The 27,239-nt window shown below is 42.1% G+C and overlaps 1 protein-coding gene across 2 annotated transcripts in view; it reads right to left on the reverse strand.

The window, feature by feature from the left end:
- Positions 1-27,239, reverse strand: part of FAM169B (Protein) — an 88,534-nt gene that overhangs the window by 27,102 nt on the left and 34,193 nt on the right. For both annotated transcript variants that reach the window (XM_073227127.1, XM_073227126.1), the window contains exons 4-5: positions 19,900-19,985; positions 13,660-13,837 (exon numbers count right to left, since the gene is read on the reverse strand). In XM_073227127.1, the coding sequence (XP_073083228.1) occupies positions 13,660-13,837; positions 19,900-19,985 (264 nt within the window). The remainder of the gene's footprint in view (positions 1-13,659; positions 13,838-19,899; positions 19,986-27,239) is intronic.

A 27,239-nucleotide genomic window follows, 5' to 3' on the forward strand; every position in this document is an offset into this window, starting at 1 on the left:
CACATCCCATATGTTCTTTTAACAGTAGATAGTCTGTAGTCGTAAGATTCTGAAGCGCTACAACTTGCACTTCTCCTAATTCTTGGTTGAGTTCCAACAGTATAGATCCAGTCAAATTTGTTGTTTTACTGTATGCACAGGGCAGCTTAGATATCTCCTTCTTCATTCCAATGGCAAGTCCAGGAACTGGTGGGATGAATGCAGCTACAACTGCAGCATTGCCTGGATCTTTGTTGAGGTTTTTTGATGATCATCTTCTGGCATGACTCTTCCAGAGAGTGCTGACGTTAGAAGTGCTTCTTCATATCGCATCTTAGTTCATTTTCTGGGTAGCCAAGCTAGGCCCTGATCTTCTGCATAGAAACAAACAGACCCTTTGCCCACACTTTGATATGCCCTTTATACCACTGTGTAGAACTCATTGGAGGTCACCACACAGGAACTGCTTTTTTTTTTTAAGAGAAAGGAATATTATCAGAAAAATGTACCTCCATAGCCAATAATCTGACACCCTTTAGGTGACCAAAATTAAGTATATTTAAAGCATGCATTAATTGTTGACTTACAGTTATTTTTATCCTATCAGGGAGTAACCCCCTTTTCTTTCTTTTTTTCATTATCATTAATCTACACTTACATGAAGAATATTATGTTTACTAGGCTCTCCCCTATACCAGGTCCCCCCTATAAACCACTTTACAGTCACTGTCCATCAGCATAGCAAAATGTTGTAGAATCACTACTTGTCTTCTCTGTGTTGTACAGCCCTCCCCTTTCTCCCTCCCCCACCATGCATGCTAATCTTAATACACCCCTTCTTCTTCCCCCCCTTACCGCTCCCTACCCAACCATCCTCCCCAGTCCCTTTCCCGTTGGTACCTGTTAGTCCATTCTTGGGTTCTGTGATTCGGCTGCTGTTTTGTTTCTTCAGTTTTTCCTTTGTTCTTATACTCCACAGATGAATGAAATCATTTGGTATTTCTCTTTCTCCACTTGGCTTATTTCACTGAGCATAATACCCTCCAGCTCCATCCATATTGCTGCAAATGGTAGGATTTGCCCTCTTCTTATGGCTGAGTAGTATTCCATTGTGTATATGTACCACATCTTCTTTATCCATTCATCTACTGATGGACATTTAGGTTGCTTCCAATTCTTGGCTATTGTAAATAGGGCTGCGATAAACATAGGGGTGCAACTGTCTTTCTCAAACTTGATTGATGCATTCTTAGGGTAAATTCCTAGGAGTGGAATTCCTGGGTCAAATGGTAAGTCTGTTTTGAGCATTTTGATGAAGCTCCATACTGCTTTCCACAATGGTTGAACGAATTTACATTCCCACCAGCAGTGCAGGAGGGTTCCCCTTTCTCCGCAACCTCACCAACATTTGTTGTTGTTTGTCTTTTGGATGGCAGCAATCCTTACTGGTGTGAGGTGATATCTCATTGTAGTTTTAATTTGCATTTCTCTGATAATTAGCAATGTGGAGCATCTTTTCATGTGTCTGTTGGTCATCTGAATTTCTTCTTTGGAGAACTGTCTGTTCAGCTCCTCTGCCCATTTTTTAATTGGATTATTTGTTTTTTGTTTGTTGAGGCATGTGAGCTCTTTATATATTTTGGACATCAAGCCTTTATCGGATCTGTCATTTACAAATATATTCTCCCATACTGTAGGGTTCTTTTTGTTCTATTGATGGTGTCTTTTGCTGTACAGAAGCTTTTCAGCTTAATATAGTCCCACTTGTTCATTTTTGCTGTTGTTTTCCTTGCCCGGGGAGATATGTTCAAGAAGAGGTCACTCATGTTTATGTCTAAGAGGTTTTTGCCTATGTTTTTTTCCAAGAGTTTAATGGTTTCATGACTTACATTCAGGTCTTTGATCCATTTTGAGTTTACCTTTGTATATGGGGTTAGACAATGGTCCATTTTCATTCTCCTACATGTAGCTGTCCAGTTTTGCCAGCACCATCTGTTGAAGAGACTGTCATTTTGCCATTGTATGTCCATGGCTCCTTTATCAAATATTAATTCACCATATATGTTTGGGTTAATTTCTGGGGTCTCTAATCTGTTCCACTGGTCTGTGGCTCTGTTCTTGTGCCAGTACCAAATTGTCTTGATTACTATGGCTTTGTAGTAGAGCTTGAAGTTGGGGAGTGAGATCCCCCCCCCCAACTTTATTCTTCTTTCTCAGGATTGCTTTGGCTATTCGGGGCCTTTGGTGTTACCATATGAATTTTGGAATTATTTGTTCCAGTTCATTGAAGAATGTTGCTGGTAATTTGATAGGGATTGCATCAAATCTGTATATTGCTTTGGGCAGGATGGCCACTTTGATGATATTAATTCTTCATAGCCATGAGATTGGGATGAGTTTCCATTTGCTAGTGTCCCCTTTAATTTCTCTTAAGAGTGACTTGTAGTTTTCAGGGTATAGGTCTTTCACTTCTTTGGTTAGGTTTATTCCTAGGTATTTTATTCTTTTTGATGCAATTGTGAATGCAGTTGTTTTCCTGATTTCTCTTTCTATTGGTTCATTGGTAGTGTATATAAAAGCCACAGATTTCTGTGTGTTAATTTTGTATCCTGCAACTTTGCTGTATTCCAATATCAGTTCTAGTAGTTTTGGAGTGGAGTCTTTAGGGTTTTTTATGTACAATATCATGTCATCTGCAAATAGTGACAGTTTAACTTCTTCTTTGCCAATCTGGATTCCTTGTATTTCTTTGTTTTGTCTGATTGCTGTGTCTAGGACCTCCAGTACTATGTTAAATAACAGTGGGAAGAGTGAGGACAGTGGGCATCCCTGTCTAGTTCCTGATCTCAGAGGAAAAGCTTTCAGCTTCTTACTGTTCAGTATAATGTTGGCTGTGGGTTTATCAGATATGGCCTTTATTATGTTGAGGTATTTGCCCTCTATTCCCATTTTGCTGAGAGTTTTTATCATGAGTGGATGTTGAATTTTGTCAAATGCTTTTTCAGCATCTATGGAGATGATCATGTGGTTTTTGTCTTTCTTTTTGTTGATGTGGTGGATGATGTTGATGGATTTTCGAATGTTGTTACATCCTTGCATCCCTGAGATGAATCCCACTTGATCATGGTGTATGATCCTTTTGATATACTGTTGAATTCTGTTTGCTAATATTTTATTGAGTATTTTTGCATCGACGTTCATCAGGGATATTGGTCTGTAATTTTCTTTTTTGGTGGGGTCTTTGCCTGGTTTTTGTATTAGGGTCATGTTGGCTTCATAGAATGAGTTTGGGAGTATTCCCTCCTCTTCTGTTTTTTGGAAAACTTTAAGGAGAATGGGTACTATGTCTTCTCTGTGTGTCTCATAAAATTCCGAGGTAAATCCATCCAGCCCGGGGGTTTTGTTCTTGGGTAGTTTTTTGATTATCGGTTCAATTTCTTTGCTCATCATTGGTTTGTTTAGATTTTGTGTTTCTTCCTTGGTCAGTCTTGGGAGGTTGTATTTTTCTATGAAGTTGTCTATTTCTTCCAGTTTTTCCAGCTTGGTGGCATATAGGTTTTCATAGTAGTCTTTAATAATTCTTTGTATTTCTGTGGAGTCTGTCATGATTTTTCCATTCTCATTTCTGATTCTGTTGATGTGTGTTGATTCTCTTTTTCTCTTAATAAGTTTGGCTAGAGGCTTATCTATTTTGTTTATTTTCTCAAAGAACCAGCTCTTGGTTTCGTTTATTTTTGCTCTTGTTTTATTCTTCTCAATTTTGTTTATTTCTTCTCTGATCTTTATTATGTCCCTCCTTCTGCTGACTTTAGGTCTCATTTGTTCTTCTTTTTCCAGTTTCGATAATTGGGATATTAGACTATTCATTTGGGATTGTTCTTCCTTCTTCAAGTGTGCCTGGATCACTATATACTTTCCTCTTAAGACTGTTTTCGCTGCATCCAACAGAAGTTTGTGTTGTTGTTGTCATTTGTTTCTATACATTCCTTGATCTCTATTTTGATTTGTTCTTTGATCCATTGATTATTTAGAAGCATGTTGTTAAGCCTCCATGTGTTTGTGAGCCTTTTTGTTTTCTTTGTAGAATTTATTTCTACTTTTATACCTTTGTGGTCTGAAAAATTGGTTAGTAGAATTTCAATATTTTGGAATTTACTGAGGCTCTTTCTTTGGGCTAGTATGTGGTCTATTCTGGAGAATGTTCCATGTGCACTTGAGAAGAATGTATATCCTGTTGCTCTTGGATATAGAGTTCTATAGATGTCTATTAGGTCCATCTGTTCTAGTGTGTTGTTCAGTGCCTCGTGTCCTTACTTATTTTCTGCCTGGTGGTTCTATCCTTTGGGGTGAGTGGTGTGTTGAAGTCTCCTAAAATGAATGCATTGCAGTCTATTTACCCTTTAGTTCTGTTAGTATTTGTTTCACATATGCTGGTGCTCCTGTGTTGGGTGCATATATATTTAGAATGGTTATATCCTCTTTTTGGACTGAGCCCTTTGTCATTATGTAGTGTCCTTCTTTATCTCTTGTTACTTTCTTTGTTTTGAAGTCCATTTTGTCTGATATTAGTACTGCAACCCTTGCTTTCTTCTCGCTGTTGTTTGCCTGAAATATGTTTTTCCATGCCTTGACTTTTGGTCTGTGCATGTCTTTGGGTTTGAGGTGAGTTTCTTGTAAACAGCATATAGATGAGTCTTGCTTTTTTATCTATTCTATTACTCTGTGTCTTTTGATTGGTGCATTAAGTCCATTTACATTTAGGGTGACTATTGAGAGATATGTACTTATTGCCATTACAGGCTTTAAATTCGTGGGTACTAAAGGTTCAAGGTTAGCCTCTTTTGTATCTTACTGCCTAACTTAGCTCACTTATTGAGCTGTTATATACACTGCCTGGAGATTCTTTTCTTCTCTCCCTTCTTATTCCTCCTCCTCCATTCTTCATATGTTGGGTGTTTTGCTCTGTGCTCTTTTTAGGAGGGCTCCCATCTAGAGCAGTCCCTGTAAGTTGCCCTGTAGAGGTGGTTTGTGGGAAGCAAATTACCTCAGCTTTTGCTTGTCTGGGAATTGTGTAATCCTGCCATCATATTTAAATGATAGTCATGCTGGATACAGTATCCTTGGTTCAAGGCCCTTCTGTTTCATTGTATTAAATATATCATCCCATTCTCTTCTGGCCTGTAGGGTTTCTGTCGAGACGTCTGATGATAGCCTGATGGGTTTTCCTTTATAGGTGACCTTTTTTCTCTAGCTGCCTTTAAAACTCTTTCCTTGTCCTTGATCCTTGCCATTTTTATTATTATGTGTCTTGGTGTTGTCCTCCTTGTAGCCTTTCTGTTAGGAGTTCTGTGTATTTCCGTGGTCTGTTCGATTATTTCCTCCCCCAGTTTGGGGAAGTTTTCAGCAATTATTTCTTCAAAGACACTTTATATCCCTTTTCCTCTCTCTTCTTCTTCTGGTACCCCTATAATATGGATATTGTTCCTTTTGGATTGGTCACATAGTTCTCTTAGTATTGTTTCATTCCTGGAGATCCTTTTATCTCTCTCTATGTCAGCTTCTATACGTTCCTGTTCTCTGGTTTCTGTTCCTTCACTGGCCTCTTGCATCTTATCCATTCTGTTTATAAAGCCTTCCAGGGTTTATTTCACTTCTGTAATCTCCTTCCTGGCATCTGTGATCTCCCTCTGGACTTCATCCCATTGTTCTTGCATTTTTCTCTGCATCTCATCCCATTGCTCTTGCATTTTTCTCTGCATCTCCATCAGCATGTTCATGATTTTTATTTTGAATTCTTTTTCAGGAAGACTTGTTAGGTCTGTCTCCTTCTCAGGTGTTGACTCTGTGATCTTTGTCTGCCTGTAGTTTTGCCTTTTCATGGTGATAGAGATAGTTTGCAGAGTTGGTATGAGTGATGGCTAGAAGAGCTTTCCTTCTTGTTGGTTTGTGGCCTCCCTTTCCTGGGAGAACAGCGACCTCTAGTGGCTTATGCTGGGCAGCTGTGCGCAGACAGGGCTTCTGATTCCTGCCCAGCTGCAATGGAGTTTATCTCCGCTGTTGCTGTGGGCGTGACCTGGCTGGGGCTGCTGCTCCAAAATGGTGGAGCCCTGTTGGAGGGGGAGTGGCCTGGAGGCTATTTATCTCCATCAGTAAGGGGCCTCCATGCTCCCTGCTGCCCAGGGGGTTAGAGTGCCCAGAGATCCCCAGATTCCCTGCCTCTGGACTAAGTGTCCTGCCCTGCCCCTTTAAGACTTCCAAAAAGTACTCACCAAACCAAAACAACAACAACAACAAAAAAAAATTTAAATAAATAATTTTTAAAAAAAAGGAAAAACGCAGACTTTCTTTGTCCTTGGGCACCAGCCTCAGGACCCTCTCACCTGTCTTGCTGCCCTGTTTCCCTAGTATTGGGGTCCCTGTCCCTTTAAGACTTCCAAAAAGCACTCACCAAAAAAAAAAAAAGTGGCCGCTCCCATTTCTTTGTTCTCTGGCGTCAGCCTCCAGTACCTGCTCACCGTTCTTGTTGCCCTGTTTCCCTAGTATCCAGGGCCCTGCACATGCACTGTGTCTGCGCTCTGGTCCAGATGTTTGGGGTTTGGTGTTCAGCAGTCCTGGGCTCCCTCTCCCTCCCTGCTGACTCCTCTCCACCCCCACCCCCCGGGAGCTGGGGGGAGGGGCACTCGGTCCCGCTGGGCCGGGGCTTGTATCTTACCCCCTTGGGGAGGCGCTGGGTTCTTGCAGGTGTGGATGTGGTCTGGATGTTGTCCTGTGTCCTCTGGTCTCTATTTTAGGAAGAGTTGTCTTTGTTATATTTTCATAGATATATGTGGCTTTGGGAGGAGATTTCTGCTGCTCTACTCACGCCACCATCTTGGCTCCACCTCCCTAAGGAGCCTTTTAAGACATTTTACCCTAATCATTATTCCTTCCTCTCCCCAAATTAATACTAAGAAATAAGACATTGCTGGAACATGGATGGAGCTGGAGGATATTATGCTCAGTGGCATAAACCAGGTGGAGAAAGACAAGTGCCAAATGATTTCCCTCATTTGTGGAGTATAACAACAAAGCAAAACTGAAGGAACAAAACAGCAGCAGACTCACAGAACCCAAGAAGGGACTAGTGGTTACCAAAGGGGAGGGGTGTGGGAGGGCGAGTAGGGAGGGAGGGAGAAGGGGATTGAAGGGTATTAAGATTGGCACACATGGTGTGGGGGACCATGGGGAAGACAGTGTAACACAGAGAAAGCAAATAGTGACTCTGTGGCATCTTACTACACCAATGGACAGTGACAGCAATGGGGTATGGGGGGGACATGATAATACAGGTGAATGTACTAACCACTTTCTTTTTCATGTGAAACCTTCATAGGAGTATATATCAATAATACCTTAAAAAAATTAGAAACAACTATATGAAATGACTAAATAAATTTAAACAGCTAAGAAAAAGAAAGACATTGTTGGGTAGGGCTGAGCTTTGGAGTGGCACAAACCATTGTATTATCTAAGGGGTTTTTTGCTCCCTAGAAAGAAACGTTTGCCCATTGGAGGCTGCTCCACTGAGACCGATGCCTTGGATGAGTGGTTCTCAAACTTTAGAGTACATGAGAATCCCCTGGAGGGCTTGTTCAAACAGACTGCTGAGCTCCCCTCCATCCCGTTTGGATGCAGCTGGTCTGTGGCAGAGCCCGAGAACTACCAGACACGTACAGGACAAACTGTGCCCGCTGGAGCATGCTACCCACTGTGCAGCAGTGAAGGGCTGCCTGGTGGTCTTGACTGGAAGTGTTCTGGCCCAGGCTGAGCCTTGAGAAGCAAGACTCTTCCATGGATTATTAAGGGGTGTCTGCCCAGCCCACAGTCCTTTAAAACTGCCCCTACCACAGTCTCAGTTAAAGAGCTAAGGATAGGTGGCCACATCTGAACCATAAAAGCCAATCCACTCATCCACTATTAACTGAGCTAAAGGTGGATCCGTAAGTCACAAAAAATGTACCCACAAGCCAGCAGGACTGACCGACCAAGTCTCTCAATCCTTTCAAGAGACTCTGAATGAAGTGAAACTAGGTCTTGGCTCTTTAAGGCAGGTACAAGCAGAGGCCAGATGGGTGTCATGATAAACCAAAATCAAGGTTATGGAGAAGCAGGAAACATAGGTGAGTAAAGGAAGCTGATTTGTAAAGAAGAGAACGGGGCAGCTACTGGTACCCATCCCAGCACAAGAAGCCGGGCCATAACCTGTAAACTTCCCCTATACTACCCTCTGTCATGCAAGTACACAAGGGGACTTCTGTCCCTCACAGCATCAGCCCCTTTCTCATCAGGCGGCAGAGTTGGTACGTGAACCAACACCACACTTCACCACTCCACTTTTGCTGCTTACGTTTCTGCTGAAGTGCAGAAGATGGCAGGAGGGGCCCTGCCTGATGGACAACAGGGGAAAAGGTACCTGTGGCACTGGGAGCCTGGTGAGCAGAAGGCCCTGGTGATGAGCAGGGCAGCTGAGGCCATTTCAGGGCATCACTGCCATCTCACAGGCCACATGCTCATCTGAATTGCAAATCATCTCATTTAATACTTTTCAGGGCTGCTCCTGTTTTTATGATTTGCATTAGAACTGGGCTTTCAGAATCTGAAATGCAAAGCTGTTCTTTTTGTGTTTTTATACAAAAGCAAAATACTTATTAGCTCTGCCAATTTAAGGCTCACTCTCCACTTACGAGTCCAGGATTTTCTTCCCTTGAATGCTAACAATCTTGTGGCCCAGTGGTTTGAGAGAAAAAGTTAAAGTAAAACCTCACTGATTCCTATTATCTAGGGAAAACTTCAGCATAAAATTGTGAAATAACCAAAGTGTGCATATTTTGTGGGAAAGGCAATTAGGGAACCATTCAATGAAGGGAGAAACTCAAACCAGCCTATTAACAAAATGTTCCCAAGGACAGGTCTACCTGAGAAGACCTCATTCATTCTATACAAAAGCACCCTCTTGTTTCAAAACTGAATGTGCTCCTCAGCAATAAAGAGGCACACAATACTGATATACACACTGACTTGGATGGGTTTCAAAAGCATTATGCTGAGTAATAAAAGTCATTCTCAAGAGGTTACACATTATATGATTCCATTACATGACATCCGAGAAAAGACAAAACTTAGGATGGAAAACAGATTAGTGATTGCCAGGGATTGAAGGGTGGGGGGAACTCAGGGGTGGGTATGTCTAGGGAGATAACATGGAGTTTTGGGGGGTAATGGAACTATTCTCTTTTATTTATGGTTATGGTTATATGAATCTATAAATGGGTCATACAACTATAAAGCCCAAAAAGAGGGTCAATTTTACTGTCTGATAATTCATAAATCATGTATAAAACAATAAAACATTAAAAAACACAACTATTCATTTTCTAAATTATTCTCATTTAATATACTTGCATGCTACTAATACCAACTCTTTTTTAACTCATCAAAATAACTCCTTCTCTTAAAGAAAGAGATGGGAAGATAAAGAATAAAATTCTATGATCCATACCTGAACAGAATCCCCATCAGATAATGGTGGTGGAATGAAATGGTCATGCAAATTCTCACATTTAATAACTACTTGAGAAACTTCATTTAAAGACATCATAAGGCATCCAAAAGCATATAGAAGCCAGAGGAAAATTTAATTTCAGAATATTACGACTGGAATAGGTAAACCTGTGTTTTGGAGCTTACTGGCCACACAGTATAAGTTAACCCCCAAGGCTACAGAAAACATTGGTGAGAAAAACCAAAGGCTTACCAGCAAAAAGTGTCAGAGATCAGATTTTAGGACTGAGAAAAGAATTGGACGTTTAATTGGGAAGTGCTGGCAGTGTGAGAACCACAGAGTGGATTAGACTCAAATCCAGAGCAACTTCCTAAATTCTGGCTTACAGCTAAACTACACATAAGGGAGGGAGACCCTAGTGGACCCAACAAAAAAAAAAAAACAGAGACCAGAGGGATATCCACTTTTGAGAGATGGAACTACACAGGATCAGATCTATGAGTTTGATGCTTTTCTTAACCACAGACATTCCTCAATTCAGGCAGCTCAACTGGCAGAAAGCTGAAACCAAATGAGTTTAAAAGGCAAGAGAACAGAGCCCCAAACCAGTAGAAGTAAGGAAACCCCACAAAGGGTAAGTCACATTCATGCCCCAATCTTGTCTGACCACCAATTCTACAGGCACAGGGAAGACTTCTACAGGCCAAGCTAAAGCAGTAGTCATGGGAAGTCACACAGATGTCAGCAGCTCCCTGTCACAAAGGAGAAAAATTTGCACTTTCAATACAGGTAAGATGAATGCCTACTAGACCAAAAATTCAAAAATCCTTAGAAAACACACACACACTCACTCACATAAATACTGAGCTGCTAAACTCTATTTGTAAAGTCTAGTTTTCAACCAAAAATTATTAAACATGCAAAGAAACAGGGAATTGTGACTCACAGCTGGGAGTGAAAAAGAAAAAGGTAGTCAATATAACCAATTTAAAAAAGTCCCAGATGTTGGATTTGGCAGACAAATGCCTCAAAACAGCTTTACAAATCTGATCAAAGAACTTAAATGAAATAATTCAAAAAAATTAAACACACATATGAGCCCAACAGAGAATCTCAGCAGAGAAATTAAAACTGTACACAATAATAGAAATTCTACATCTGAAAAGTATAACTGAAAAATGTTAATGGGATCAACAACAGATTGGAGATGGCAGATGAATTTGAATATACAGTAGAAATTACACATCCAAGGAAGAGAATAAAACATTTGAAGGAAAATGAGCAAACCTTCGAGACAAGCTTAAGGCAATATGAAGCAACCCCTCTGTACATATAAGTGGAATTCCAGGAAAAGAAAGAGAAAAAGCAGCATAACAAATATTTGAGGAAAGAATAGTCAAAAACTTATCAAATATGATAGAAAATATTAATGATTTGAGAAGCTATCAAAAACTATCACTAATAATTCTATATCTAGCTAAACTATCACATATGAACATAAAGACATTTTCAGTGAACAATAACTGAGAGAATCTGTTGCCAGCAGAACTGCACCACTACAGTTTCTAAAGGATTTGCCTTAGTCTGAAGGAAAAATGATACTGGATGGCAACTAGGACCTATACCAAAAAAAATTTTTAAGGTAAATATCCAAGTAAATATATGTGAGTACAGATTTTTCCTTTCTTCTTAAAATACCTTTAAAAGATATAACTACCAAATTAAAAATCATGAATCAGTACTGATAGGTTTATAACATAAACAGATCCAAATATACAACAACAGCTTCATGTAAATACAATGAGGGGTAAATAAAAACAAACTTTTGGGGAGTTTCTAAATGTTCCCTGAAGTAATTCAGTATTAAATGTAAGTAATCTGAGATAAGTTTAAGATTCCTATGTAATCCCTAGAGCAATAATTTAAAAAAATATATATAGAAATTGAAAGCCAAAAGAGAAATTAAAGTTGAATTCTAAATAATGTCTTATTAAAGCAAAAGAAGATAGGAAAGTAGAACAAAGATGCAAAACAGAGAAGACACAAAACAGGCTGCAAATGGGAAGACCAAGTATGACCATATCAATAATCAAATGTAAATGGACTAACACACCAATCCAGACACAGATTTTTAAAACTAGATTTAAAATCCAAGACTTAATTGTATGCTGTCAACAAAATATACTTTTTAAATATAAAGACATAAACAGACTAGAAGTAAAAAGCTACAAAGCATATAGTTAGCATATAGTTAGCATAACAAAGATTAAGTGATTATTTAAATATAAAACAAAACAGTCTTTTTAACAAGAAATATTACTGGAGACAACCAGGACAACTGGGATAATGGGCAATACATCAGGTATATATACCAATTATAAATATAGATCTGACTAATGAAAAAGCTCCAAACATAAAGGAAAAACGGGCAGAACTCAAAGGAGAAAGAGATGAAATGACAATCACAGAGACTTTAACAGACTTCTCTCAGAAACTGATAGAACTACACAAAAATACCAGGAAGAATGTAGAAAATCTGAATGACACTATCAATCACCTTAACCCACCTGACATTTCTACAACACTAAACCCAGTACACAGTATGGGTACTGGAAGAATACATTTTATTTCTTTAATATTCTACAAGTTGATATTTTTTAAAGTAACTATCAGATTGTTGGTTAACAGTCATTTGTCACTTAATAGTCCCTGGATGAAAACATGAACTTTCCATCAAATTCACTGAATTTCTTGGAAATGAAGAGGACGCAGAAATGCAAGCACCTAGCCTTATCTGCCTCAGCTCTACATCTTAAGACATCCTTCCATTCCAAGGTTCTGGCACAACCAGCCTTTGCTTTTATCCTCAGAAAACAAAGCCCAAGGAATCACTGTGACCAGAAGCAACAGCAGGACCAGGCAGGACGGAGCTCTTTCTGCCCCATAACTACGGTTCTCACACATCAAGCTGAGATCTGGTGAAAGCTGTTGCTACTACTGGTAGGATGTCTATGGCACAAATGATTTTGTTACAGATTTTAGACACTTAGTAGAAAATGACAATAAATACGAGCCTCCCAGGAAAGAGGAATGACAAAGCATTTCTCTTCCATTTTAATTACTGTCCAAATCCCTGGGTTCTATCTGTGAATGTCTAAAGAACACGGCCACTCAAAATAGTGAAACGGTGCATCAAAATCAAGGAGCAAATGGCTACCTTGACCAAAAAAAATGAAAGACACAGCTGCTTACGTCTCAGTGACTGCCCTGGACAAACAATGAAGTGAAGGAGTTGCTGGAATGAAAAGCTGGTCATTCACATGAGCAAAAAAAAAAAGTGAGAAATGCAGATTCACTCCCTCCTGCACAGGCGAGACATCTATCCAATGTGAACACAGCTCAAAACCACAATTAGCCTTTTTATCCCTTGAAAAAACCACAAAACTCAGAGAACAGCATATCCATGGCGATTTACTGGGAAATTTAATTTTTGCTAAAATTTAGAACTTTACAGGAATGAAAGGACAGGGCTGGCACCAATTGGGTCAGAGATGTTGACAGCCTTTAAAATAGAGAAACTAGGAAAGAAAGCAACATTTGGAAAGAGTCCAATCCCTTAGGCAAAATGGTACTTGTCCTGCACCCACTTCCATCACAGCCCCTAAAAATAGGTCCCAATGTCTCACCCTAACCGTGTTATCATGGCCGACCTTCCACTATTCTGAGGTAACGTCTATAAATCTTGGCATCCCGTGTGCTTTTGCACCACATGTCAACTATTAACAATGGTATTTTTCCTGACAGCTAATTGGTCACATTAAAGAAAAGCTCTGCGCTTGCAAAGTCATTTAATGCTGTTAATGGCAACAAGTATTTTATGAGGGACATTGGCACAGCATGGAAATCAAAGGGCCATGTTTTTCACCGTTTGCCAGGAAAGTGAGAAATGTAGTGAAAGTGAAACCCATACCTTGGGTTTATGGACATGACAGCTGACTTAGTGATAACTTCCGATGCCAGAAGATGCTCTCCAAGTAACTGTGCTCATGCTGAGGGAGTCCTCTGAGGCAGGCAGACCTCTAACGAGCCTCCCCTGAGACTGAAACGGAGGGTGGCCTGCACTGCTGCGCACCCCTTACCTTTGGGTTTGACTGTGTAAAATCCAACCGCTGCTCCGCCTCGCCACAGAATTTTCGCATGCTCCTTCACAGAGTGAGGTAAAAAAAACATGCCATCATCATCCAAATTTCTCTCCAGTCTTCCAAAAACAACGACATTGAGAATGAAAAGCACAATCCTTTCCCCAAATGACTGAACCTTTGAAGGAAAGCAAGAACAACCCAGTGAGGCGAGAGGCAAAAATCACACACGATAAATTTTGCACTTAGAATCAACCCACATGTCGGGGCCAGGTGTGCACTTCACCGCTGTCCAATTCTTTTCATGCTTAAGGGCCAAAATGCGAACCACTGTCACTCACTGTGGTTTCCACACCCTGACCTTGGGCATCAGTCAGCCTTCGGGAGTGAAAGACAATGACAGCAGAGCCTCTTGGGTCCCCAGGGCCACGGACGTGGATGGAGGTAGATGGAGAACAATCCATCCCATACCAACACCACAGAACAGTGTCTCCAGGGGGCCAGGCAAGTCATCTCAGCAGATTCACGGGACATGTCCAGAAATAAACCCAATCTGCTGTGTTACACAAGAGCCTGAGTGTTAGCCCTCAGACGGAGTGGGGAGGTTAATAATTGAGGCAATCAGCTGCTCCACCAAAAGCAACTGATTTTCAATGGCTTGTGACAGACTCTGAGCACATACGACAGTCCCAATCCCAGACAATTACTGGGACTCAAGGCCCGCCTCGTTCTGAGGCTATACAATGGAGCCTCTGACCTGCAGCAATGTCCTGAGAAGTGAGGGAATCCTGTTGCAGTCAAAGCCAGGCCCACACAGAGCTTTGTCATTAACAAATCAAAATGATTTCATGCCACTGCCTGTTAAAATCTGTACAGCCCCCCCGAGGGCAACTATGTGGCATAAATGGAGGCCTCCCACACCTGCACCCACAGCAGACACAGCCTGTCGACCCCTACTCCGTTCGGCTAAACCTGGATGTGGTCTCAGAATCCACCTCAGTGCAGTTCTCCAGACAACTAACCAACCACTAAAATGTGGTACTTGAAACAAACAAGTCAATAACAAAATGACAGTATTGTTTCATTAGATTTCTCTGACAGCACCACTATGTGACAGCCCGAGTGTGCGGGTATTTGTCACCCCACCCTGTGCATCACTATAAGAGCAGCAGTACCACCAGCTGGGCTGTGACTTCCACCCACACACCACCATTCGGTTCTTACAACCCCCTAGGGAGGTCTTGGTTTATAGGTGAGAAAACTGGAGCTCAAAGAGGGTAGGTGGCTCCATTCATTGATTTCCCTTCCCGGTTCCACAGAGGACTTAAGACAGCTGGACCAGGGCTCTGTCAGGGGCAGACAGGCTCAAATGACTGGCCAGGGCTTCTGAGCCCCAGGTCCATGCACCTGCGGGAGCCCAGCCTCTTGTTCCCTTCTGCTGCTTCATCCACTCAAATGGAGACTTTGGGCAAAGGGAATTTTTGTTTTTGTTCTGGTTTTTTAAATTAAGGTATCACTGATATACAATCTTAGGAAGGTTTCACAGGAGCAGCATTGAGGTTTCAACATTCACCCATAATATCAAGTCCCCCCCAACCCCATTGCAGTCACTGTCCATCAGCATAGTAAGATGCTATAGAGTCATTACTTGTCTTTCCGTGCTGTACTGCCTTCCCTGTGACCTACCTATATTGTGTGTGCTAATTATAATGCCCCTTAATCCCCTTCTCTGTCCCTCCCCACCCTCCCTCCCCAACCTCTCCCCTCTGGTAACTGCTAGTCCCTTCTTGGAGTCTGTCAGTTTTATTTTGTTGTTATACTGCACAAATGAGTGAAGTCATTTGATACTTGTCTTTCTCCGCCTGGCTTATTTCACTGAGCATAATACCCTCTAGCTCCATTCATGTTGTTGCAAATTGTAGGATTTGTTTTCTTCTTATGGCTGAATAATATTTCACTGTGTATATGTACCACCTCTACTTTATCTACTGATGGACACTTAGGTTGCTTCCATATCTTGGCTACTGTAAATAGTGCTGCGATAAACATAGGGGCGCCTATGTCTTTTTGAATCAGGGATCTTGTTTTCTTCGGATAAATTCCTAGGAGTGGAATTCCTAGGTCAAATGGTATTTCTGTTTTTATTTTTTTGAGGAACCTCCATATTGCTTTCTACAATGGTTGAACTAATTTACATTCCCACCAACAGTGTAAGGGGGGCTCCCCTTTCTCCACATCCTCACCAGCATTTGCTGTTTCTTGTCTTTTGGATGCTGGCCATTCTAACTGGTCTGAGGTGGTATCTCATTGTGGTTTTAATTTGCATTTCCCTGATAATTAGCGATGTGGAGCATCTTTTCATGTACCTGTTGGTCTCCTGAATTTCTTCTTTGGAGAAGTGTCTGTTCAGATCCTCCACCCATTTTTTAATCGAGTTATTTGTTTTTTGGGTGTTGAGGCATGTGAGCTTTTTACTTATTTTGGATGTTAACCCCTTATCGAATAAGTTGTTCACAAATATATTCTCCCATATTGTAGGATATCTTTTTGTTCTGCTGATGGTGCCCTTTGCTGTATAGCAGCTTTTTAGTTTGATGTAGTCCCATTTGTTCATTTTTGCTTTTGTTTCCCTTGTGGGCAAGGGAAGTTTAATATTAATGCTTGGTTTTGTATTTAATACCTGACCCTTAAATTTTTATTATTTACCAATATTATCATCATCACCATCATCATTCATGACTGTGGCTTCCAGGCCTAGATTTGCTGGAAGATTCACAACCTCTCTGAACCTTACTCTCCTTCCTAGTCAAGGGAGAAGACCACCTACGTGGCGTCTAAAACACTTGCATGTTTTTCAAATGCTCTGATAATAAAAATAAGGCAGCTTGCAGCACCCTCGCACACGGCACAAAATGTTCAGTGCCAGTAAACTTATTAATTGGCCCAGAACAAAAAAATATTTCACCTTCATCTGGAGCCAAATCTTAGATGAGAAAAAGATTCGTGAAAAACACACCAGCTTCATTCTGAGAGGCCCCCCAGTTTTCTGTCGCAGACAGTAGCGGCCAAATCAAGTTCAGGCTTTAAGAGTAACTAGCTAGTCACAAAACATGAGTGGTGTGATGTGGGAGGTTATTTTTTCAACCCATAAAACCAGAAAGTTCAGAGGAAAGCTGGGAGAGAAAAGCAGATTGCATCTGGCAGAAGGGAAATATCCAATCAAAAACTGGCAGGAGAAGAAGGAGAAAAAGAAAATGCACTTAATTTGTTCAGTTCATTACACGGGGAAAAATGTGTGACATCTGATTCTGACTTAGAAACATTTCTGAAAATACAAGACTAAGATCCAGTTCTAATCCCTCAATTAGGACCCCTGATTATTTTAACAGAAAGAACACTAAGAATGCCTTTTTTTTTTTTTTTTGGTAATTTGTGAAGAGCTGGTTAAAAAAAACAAAAGATATTTAAAAGAAAAAAGAAGTCAAGACCCAAACTTCTGTAAGTGGAGAAAGAAAGTATCGCCATGTGCAGGCAGCTAGGACAGACCGATCTTTACAACGTGGTTCATTACATGGAAATAACATGCAAGTTTCTTTCTGTTCACATTTTCAGAGAATGTGGGGGGTTTCCTCATATAAACTTAGAAGAAAGTGACTACTCTTGTTCTGAAAAAACTTATTTAAAGAGCAAGTCAGATTCCTCCTCGCATTCAGAACAGCCAGCCACTAAGTAGCACCTGGTCCATCTATGAAAGGGCCTGGGGCAGCAACACTAATGGGTATTCCAGGTAGCCCACTGGGTACATCATACTCATTTGCTGAATCTCAAGCCATTGTTATTAGGCTAGAAGAAAACCCTTTACAAAACCAGACCTGAAAACATCTTGGCATGCAACCTGAGCGTATTATGAAATTAGTGAAATAATTAGACAGAAAAAGACAAATACTGAAATACTGCATTAGCTCACTGATATATGGAATCTAAAAAAGCTGAACTCACATAAATATAGAGTAGAATGGTGGTTGCCAGGGCCTGGGGAGGGAGCAGAGAAAGGAAGAGGATGGGCAAAGGGTCCACACATCCAAGAATAAGAATAAGTTCTGGGGATCTAATACACAGCATCATAATTATAACATAATACTGAACTTGAATATTAAACTTGAAAGTTGCTATGCAGGTAGATTTTAAGTGGTGTTACCACAAAAAAGAAACTGTAATCACACGATATGATGCAGGTGTTGGGCTAAGACAGTGGTAATCACTTTGCAATATGTAAGTGTACCAAACCTACACATTGTCTACCTCAAATTTACATAATGTTATATGTCAATGACATCTCAATAAAGCTTGCTGGATGCCAGACTAGAAAAAGACAACCCGCAGAATAGGAAAAATATTTGTAAATCATATGGATGTGGCCAAAATATACATGAAAAGACGCTCACCATCCTTAGTCATCAGGGAAATGCAAATCAGAACCACAATGAGATACCATTTCACTCCCACTAGGATGGATAACATTGTTTAAACACGACAATAGCAAGTGTTGGTAAGGATATGAGAAATGGAAATGCTCAGACATTCCTAGTGGTGATGTAAAATGGTGCAGGTGCTGTGGAAAACAGTGTGGCAGTTCCTCAAAAAGTTAAATACAGAGTCACCATATGACCAGTAATTTCACTCCTACGTATATACCCAAGAGAAGGGAAAATACATACAGAAAATATGTAAAAGTGAAAATACATACACAAAAACTTAGACACAAATGTTCATAGTGGCATTATTCATAATAGCCGAAAGAGGAAAAAAACTCAAATGCTTTTCAACTCATGAGTGGATAAACAAATGTGGTTTATCCATATAGTGGAATATTATTCAGCCATAAAAAGGAATGAAGTTCTGACTCATGCTACACCGTGGATGAACTTTGAAGATGTCATGCTAAGCAAAAAAAGCCAGACATGAAACACCACATATCCTGTGATTCTATTTATGTGAAACACCCAGAATAGGCAAATCCATAGAGACAGAGAATAGATTAGTGTTGTCAGGAGCTGGGGAAGCAAGGGAATAAGAGGTGACTTATAATGGGTAAGGGGCTTAAATGTTCTGGAATTAGACAATGGTGAATGATGTACAACTTTTGCACAAACTAAAAACCAGTGAATTGTATACTTTAAGAGAGTGAAATGTATAGTATTGTAATGAAGTTGCTTGTTTGAAGAGAAAAAACAGGACTGAATTTGGCTTTTCATTTTAGTTAGGGAATTAAACAGAGGGGAAAAAACTAGACTATCAATTTATTCTCCAAACCAAGCCTCAAAGAATACTGACATTTCGTTCAGTATTTACAGATTCCCATGAGAGAGACCAAGTGGAATTCCTGGTAACTGTGAACAAACCCACCATTTCAAGGCTGCCAAGAAGCACAATCTTTCTTCCCACCTACAGAATTAGGATAAATGTACCAATCCATTGAAAATGAACAGATGGGAAGAGAACAGTCCAAACTCTCCACTGGTTACTACCTTTCTACTCAGCCTCTGCCCCAGGCAACTTCAGCAGAGAGGACTCTACCTGTACTCTGAGGAGCTGCTGTGGTGCCTGCCCTCACTCTTGCCATCCTAGGTCACTTCAAAGGCAATCAAAGAGACTGGAGTTTATACCCAGTTAAACCACTTACTAACTGGTGGCTCAGCATCAGTTTTCTCATTTGCAAAACAAACATCTTGAAGATTCTGAAATTGTAAGAGTCTGAGGTAGCATAGACTAGTATCTAACATGATGTCTGACTTGTGATAAATACCAATAAACATTACTTGAACACAGTATGCAGAACTTTTCTTACACACTAGAGAGACAATGTGGATTCAAGGTTTAACATGAAAGCATGAGAGGCTACTCAGGAAAGTAAGAGATTTACCAGTAGCCAAACATCTGCTGTATATAGCCATTTATTACTAGTTTCCTAGTCACAAGGTTTAATAGATTCATTTGTGTCCCCCAACAGCCATCAGAAGGACCCAACCCTACCGACACCTTGATCTTGAACTTCTAGCCCCCAGAGTCATGAGCCAATTACACTTCTGTTGTTTAAGCCTCTCGTCTTCCGGACTTTGGCAGAGCAGTCCTAGAAAACCACTCCGCAGGGCTAGACTGCTTTAAATTATTTACATGATAATATGGATGCCAATTTATAAATCTGTTTTGCAATGTCCATTTAAAGTTGCATTGCCTCACCTTCATCAGACCTTCTCTTGCTGGATCAGAGGTCCTTAGTACATCTTCGGTGGCCCACCAGGACCCCTTTACGTAAACAGCCACAACTACAAAGAAAGCCAGGAGAAGATGATGTGCACACAGCCAACCAGCCACCAGAGCGTCAGTGTTAACAATGTCAACCACTGGTATGGTGCAAAGGAAAGGTTAGGTACAGGTGAGTCAGGTGTCCCAGAGCTGAGGTTTCCTGGGAGCACTGTGACTAGGGCAGAGTGGCCACTGCCACCTAAAGGGGACTTCACAAATGTTTTCAACAGAGGGGCCCAGTGTGGATTCCAAAATAGGATGTATCCCAATGCTGTTGGATGAAAAAAGGCTACACACCAATACTGACAAATTGACAGGTACAGTTGTCTTTCCCAAGCCCAACTGCCTGCCACAACTCGGAACTCCCCAAATTTAGCCATACCCAAAATTTATCTAAGAGCACTGAGCGTCTCTCCTCCCCCCCCACTGTTGCTGGGCCCCATCCCAGTCTGGACCAAGTCCCTGAGGCCTGTTGATTCTGTCCACTCCACGTCTGGACATGGGTCTTGCTTGTTAGTAAGGGTGACCTGGGAATTCCCTCAACCCTTCCAAACCCAGACTTCTCATTGGAGGCGCCCAAACTAATCAGTCTCAGTTCCAATGAAGATGGGGTGTGAAACACCGAGCACAGGGCCCAGCAGGCAGTACCTGCTCAGCGACTGCTGATAATGGGTCAGCCCTCCCTGCCCTGCCCCATCCTCATGTCACAGTCCCCAAGTCCCACCAGCTCCACCTGCTGCCTTAGGACAGGATCCAGGCCCTCTTCCCCAGCCCTGGATGCCAGCTGGGTCGAGGCCACCATCATGTCTACAGATGACTATGACAGCACCTTACCCAGTCCCCTGCCTCAGTCTCCCCCACCATTCCAACCCTACTGAGTGGCCCTTCCAAAGGCAAATCTAATCACAGCCTCTACCTCTTATCTCTGAGCTACAGACCCTCCTTTCTTTGTTTAGCAATTAAATTATCAACACCAAAGGCACTTTGGTTGTTTCCTGTTTTTTTGTTGTTTTTTTTTAATTAAGACTATTCTTTAGAGCAGCAAAATTGAATGGAAGGTACAAAGATTTCCCATGAACCCCCTGCCCTACACGTGTACAGCCACCCCCATTATCAATCACCCCTACCAGAGTGGTACCCTTGTTACAATGGATGAACCTACATTGACACCTCATAATTATCCAAAGACCACAGTTTACATCAGGGCTCATTCTCTGGTTTGAACAAATGTATAATGACATGTATAAACCAGTATGGTACCATACAGAGTATCTTCACTGCCCTAAAAACTCTCCATGCTCTGCCTAACACCCCCTTTCCCCTCCCCACTTTACCCCTGGCAACCACTGATCATTTTACTTTCTCCATAGTTTTGCCTTTTTCAGAATGTCACATAATTGGAATCATACCATATATAGCCTTTTCTGGGGGGCCTCTTTCTCTCAGTAATAGGTCCCTCCATGTCTTTTTGTAGCTAGATAGCTCAAAACTCTCTTCAGCACTGAATAATATTCCATTGTCTGGGTGTACCACCATGTATTTCTCCTCTGGCAACTTTCTTCACCCCTTTTATTGCCATTTGTAACTGCATCTCAAGCTGGGTACCTGAGCCCAAGAGGTCCAGAAGCCCCAAAACAAAAAGATGCATCCTCCCAGTCAAATCTTCTTTGCTAAAGATTTGGAGGAAAATGGGAACATGGAGTAGAAAACAAAAGCCACTTGAACATTAAGTATGTGGCTCAAGACTTTAAAACATTTTGTGGGCCAGTCAGCTTAAGCTGCCTCCACCTTCTTTGAGTAACTTTCAAAAACCCTGTGGAGGCCAGGTTACAATGATGTTAGCCAGTCATTAAACATTAACTCTGCACAGCCAGCCCCTCCTCCCCAAAGACCAACAGCATCAAATCCACTGTGTCAGTTTCATATCCTCAGTGAATTATATCATCTCCAACAATAGCTCCAAAATTGACAGAGCCAACCCAGAGAAAAGGGCCAATTAAATGCTTGACATCTACCTTCATTTATGCAACAAAAATCATGTTACAAATTGCACCTTCCAGAACTTACAGGAGGTTTATAGAGTCATAAGGATTATTTTCCTGCCTTAACAAGGTGAATCAACAAAAGAAGTTCAATTTACTAATACAATGCATTACTGTAATACAGATGTTCAATTTATTAAGTAAGACAGCTTCTAACAGGAAACCTGTTCTGATTTTGAGTTCTACATGATTCACGTTCTACAGAGCACTAATTAGTCATGCAAGTTGTCACAAAACAGATTGACCTGTATTTCTCACAACTAATCTTAAGATGCTGAGTATACATAACAATAACAATGAAGTCAAATCAAATGTAACAGGTCCAAAATAAATTGTCCTCAAAACCAACTCTTGAAAAATAGAATTGGTGTGGTAGAGAACAGCAGCCTTTGATCAGAAAGGCATGATCCCTTGTCAAGAGGAAACAGAGAGAGGAATGGTGACAGAGCCCTAGAAAAGGCTGTCACCCAGCTCTGCAAGGACGAAGGATGGATCCTGGGGGGGCTGAGAGGCACTGCACAGCCAGCCTCAGGCAGCCCTTCTGAGACCACAGAGCCATCAGTTCCAAGAGTTAGGAAGTGGAAACCATGCATCTGTGGTTTTAAAAGAAAAATATGCCCCTTATCAGCGTCCTCTGGCTCTCCATCATCTAGGGTATAAGCGGAGACTGGACACCCACGGAACACTGTGCAGTGGTGGTAACAATCGGTGGGGCATGATTGGTAGAAGGCCAGCCTAGCTGCACTAATTTAATTTCCCTCTCCCCCTGAGTGACAGGTAACATGGACTACAAAGATGTCAGTAATGGATTTTATTCTGTAACACTCCGAAGTTTCCTAAACAAGTTAAGACAGTGAGGTCCCTAAAGCTAACTCTCAATGGACTGCCATCACTGAGGCTCAGCATAATCCACCCATGGTTGAATTCTCAAATGCATGAATAGCGCTGTCCTATACCCCCAGACGCTGATGAGGAACTCTCCGTCCTTGCCCATCAGAGTTGGCAGCCTGCACAGCAAGAGAGAGCTAACCCAGCTGCTCCAATACAGGGCAGGGCGTGAAAGGTGCCAGAATTGTGCTGGGAGCCAGAGTATCTTCAGGATCTGGAGGAGGGAGTCAGTTCTGCTGAGGGGTATTAGGAAAGCATCCCCAGGGATTTCGGCCAGCTTAGGCTCTGGATCACTGAGCAAGATTTCAACAGGCAGAGAGAATAGAAAAGGGGTACTGCAGGCAGGGTAACCCATGAGCAGAGGTCCAGAATCCTACCACCCACCTTAACCCCTCCCCAGAATGGGCCCTAAGAGTCCAAGGCCATACTCAGGGTACCCCAAGTGGGGGTGAGAGCAGGGCAACGACTGCAAACATCAATTACAGCAAGGTTGCAGGAACAAGGCTCACACACAAAAGCCATCACTTTACTGTATACCAGCAATGAATAAGTGGAATTTGAAATTAAAAACATAATACCATTGACATTAGCATCCCAGTAAACAAAGTACTTAGGTAGAAACCTAACAAAATATGTATAAGATCTATATGAAGAAAATTACATAACTCTGCTAAATGAAATCAAATAACTAGAGATATTTTACGTTCATAGATAGGGAGACTCAAAATAGCAAGTTCTTCCCTACTTGATCTATACATTCAATGCAATCTCAATCAAAATCCCAATAAGTTATTTTGTGGATATCAACAATCTGATTCCAAAGTTTATATGGGAAGACAAAAGACTCAGAATAGCTAATACAATTATGAAGGAGAGCAAATCTGGAGAACTGACACTACCAACTTCAAGACTTATTATAAAGCTACAGTAATCAAGATAATGTGGTATTGGCAGAAGAACAGACAAACAGATCAATGGAACAGAATGGAGAGCCCAGAAACAGACCCACAAAGTATAGTCAACTGCCTTTTCACGAAGGAGCAAAGGCAATTCAATGGAACAGAGACAGTCGTTTAACAAATGGTACTGGAACAACTGGACATCCACACACACAAAAATGAATATAGACACAGACTTTTCACTCCCTCACAAATACCATCTCAACAAGACATCAGCTTCACTCACTCACCAGCCTCTAATGGATGGCAGTGCCAATGAAGAACAAGAAGACAAAGCATTTTAGATATAGCCCTATGTACCTGGCATAAAATACAGTACGGATATACAATACAATATTATTCAGCCATAGAAAAGAAAAGAAATCTAGCCATTTGCAACAGTGTGGATGGAAATAGAGGGTATTATGCTAAGTTAAATAAGCCGCCTTCAAAAGACAAATACCACATGATTTCACTTACACGTGGAATCTAAAAACAAAACAAATTGAAAAGAACAAAACAGCAACAGACTAGAGACACTGAGACTGGTAGTTACCATGAGGGATGGGTGGGTTGGGTGGACAAAACAGGTGAAGGACATGAAGAGGCACAAAGTCTCATTATAATATAAATTAGTCATTGGGTGAAAGTACAAAATAGCAAATGGAGTCCATGGTGCTGTAACACCTTTCTGTGTTGACAGAGAGTAACTTATACTAGTTGGGAGTGAGGATTTAATAATGCAGGTAACTGTTGAGTCACTATGCTGCATACCTGCAATCAATGGAATACTGTATACCGAGTATACTTCAGTTAAAGAAAAAAAGTAATAGAGACTTCTGGGCCAGATGAGGTTCAAATTCTGACTCCTTCTATTACTAGTTGAATGACCTTAACCCCTCCCCAGCCATGAATTCCCCACCTGACAAATGGAGACCACAATACCTTCCCACTTGGTCATTACACAGTTAGGCCAAAGAGTTCACCTCACCAGACTGCTTTTCCTAAGATGTCTGAAGCTTCTCGGTGGTTTCCAGAAACTTCTTGCACCTGCCTTAAGTGTCGCTCTGGAATTTCAAAGAAGCATGAAAAGCCCTTTGTTATTTGTTGGTTTTGGACAGTGAAACAATGGAAACTACTTTGTAACACTCCGGTTTCTTCCTGGGAGCCCCGCTCCAAAGGTTTTGCTCAGGTTTGCATGGAAATGTCTTTCCTTCTTTCACAGCTTGATCACTGTTGTCACCTGTCACCTCGGATGGCTGGTGACAGCACGAAAGTACACCGAGAAGGATTTTTGAGGCCACAGTCCAACTAAGCAAGGATTAGCAACATCCAGGGAAGACGGTGGCACACATAGCTGTTCTTGCCATCCCTCCTCACCTGCCCCAGCACAGAGGGCAGCAGTGGGCACCAAAGTGGCACGTGGAGCCTCCAAAGGTCACAGGTCTGAAGCACATGTTCATTCAACCCACATGTTGAGTAACTATTAGGTGCAAAACATACAGTAAATCCACTCAGGGAATTAAATCTAGACTCTTGCTTAAGACTCAGCTCAGAGGAGGAGCTGGTGCCTGGGATATGAAGCAGAATAAAGTCCAATCAGGCCCCGGCTGTGTGCTGCAGATGGTAGAAGAAGCGCAGGTCATTCTATTGAGGGACTGGAGAGTCCTCAGTGGAAGATGTCCTAAGTGGGACCTAAAGAACGAACTGGGCCCAGTTAAGGGCCAAGGGGACTCCAGATGGGGAAGTGAAGAGCGCACAGTATGCAAGGCAAGGACAGGAACTGGGTGTGCCAGAGCTGAAGGCACAGCAAGGCGGCCAGTCAGGGAGGCCCAAGGCCCATACTCTGCAAACCACAAGCAGCCACCACACTCTGGAGGAGGAGAGGGATGTGACTTGATTACTGCCTCAGTATAATGACTTTCCCCACAAGCATGTGGCCAGGCATGCACCATGCATCTGGCACAATGCCAAGGGCAGTATTTTGGTGAATGCTTGCCACAGCTGATTCTATGTTTCAGGCAAGGCTCAGAGGGGTCACAAAACCTGTTCGGGGTCATGTGTCCAGAAGCAGCAGTACTGGGACTGGATGTGAACCAGGGCTTGCTGATTCCAGAGCCGTGCTCTAACCACCATGCTCCAGGTGAAGAGCAACAGAAATGAGAGGGCAGTGCGGGGACCCATCCCACAGTCGGAATGAGAAAGATGAGCCAAAAGCCGGAGAAGGGACGAGCCAAGACACTGCGACAAGAGGGAGAGGCCGGCCCAGAGAGATTTTAACAGAGAGGACGCTGTGGGACCTCACTTGGTACTGTGGGATGGAGGGGAGGGGGCTGCCATTTCTTCAGGAAACACGGACAAGTGCCAGGCACTGTACTTGGCCCCAGGGATCCAGGACAGAGGATGCTGTCAAGGACGAGACAGGCCACCAGGCCATGACCACAAACACCCTGACCAGTGCCCCAAGATGTGTGTGAACAGCAGGCAGGCATTTGGGCTGCTATGATAAAACTCCACAGACTGGGTGGCTTATAAACAACAGAAGTTTATTTCTTCAGTTCTGGAGGCTGGAACCCCAAGATCAGGGCACCAACACGGCTGGGCTCTGGGGAGAGCCCTCTTCTGGGTTGCACACTGCCAACTTCTTGCTGTCCCTACATGGTGGAAGGGCCAAGGGAGCCCTCTGGGGTCTCCTGGATAAGGGCACTAACCCCATTCGTGAAGGCTCCACCCTCGTGACCCAATCAGCTCCGAAAGGCCACACCTCCAAATACCAGCCCACCAGGGGTTAGAAATCCAACATATGAACTGAGGGAGACACAAATATTCAGATCATTGCAGGCTGTCTGGGAGGGCTGAGGCAGAGCTCCAAGAACAGGCCTGGGGGTTCTAGGGACCAGGTATCAGCTTCTTAAAAAAGTCTCTGAAAGAGTCCAATCAATGAAAGACACGATCAGAATGGTGTTTTAGGAAGAGTATAGTTGAGTCATGCCCAGGGGGGAGGAATTAGTCCTTCTGAAAGTTAAAAAAGAAAAAGCTTATTTGAGAAGGAGGATCATACTGGCTGAATGTGAAGGATGGATCTGGGTGAGGCTGGAGGCAAGGAGGACAATGGGAGGCTGTGGGGCTCCAGTCAAGAAGTGAGGAAGGGCCGACTGTCGCTTTCAGGCTGGCGGGGAGGGAGATGCTCAGGGGGCAGAAAAGTCCCAGGGATGGTAGTACAGCATGCAGAACATAACCAGTGGTCCTGTAACATCTTCCTGTGCTGACAGATAGTGACCACGCTAGTCGGGGTAAGGATGGAATGATATGGGAAACTGCTGAACCACTGTGTTATATATTTGAAACTAATATAAGATCGTATATCAACAATACTTCAATTAAAAAAAAAAAGTCCACTCAGGAC

The sequence above is a fragment of the Manis javanica genome, chromosome 18 (genome assembly GCF_040802235.1).
Source record: "Manis javanica isolate MJ-LG chromosome 18, MJ_LKY, whole genome shotgun sequence".
Classification (NCBI taxonomy): Eukaryota; Metazoa; Chordata; class Mammalia; order Pholidota; family Manidae; genus Manis; species Manis javanica.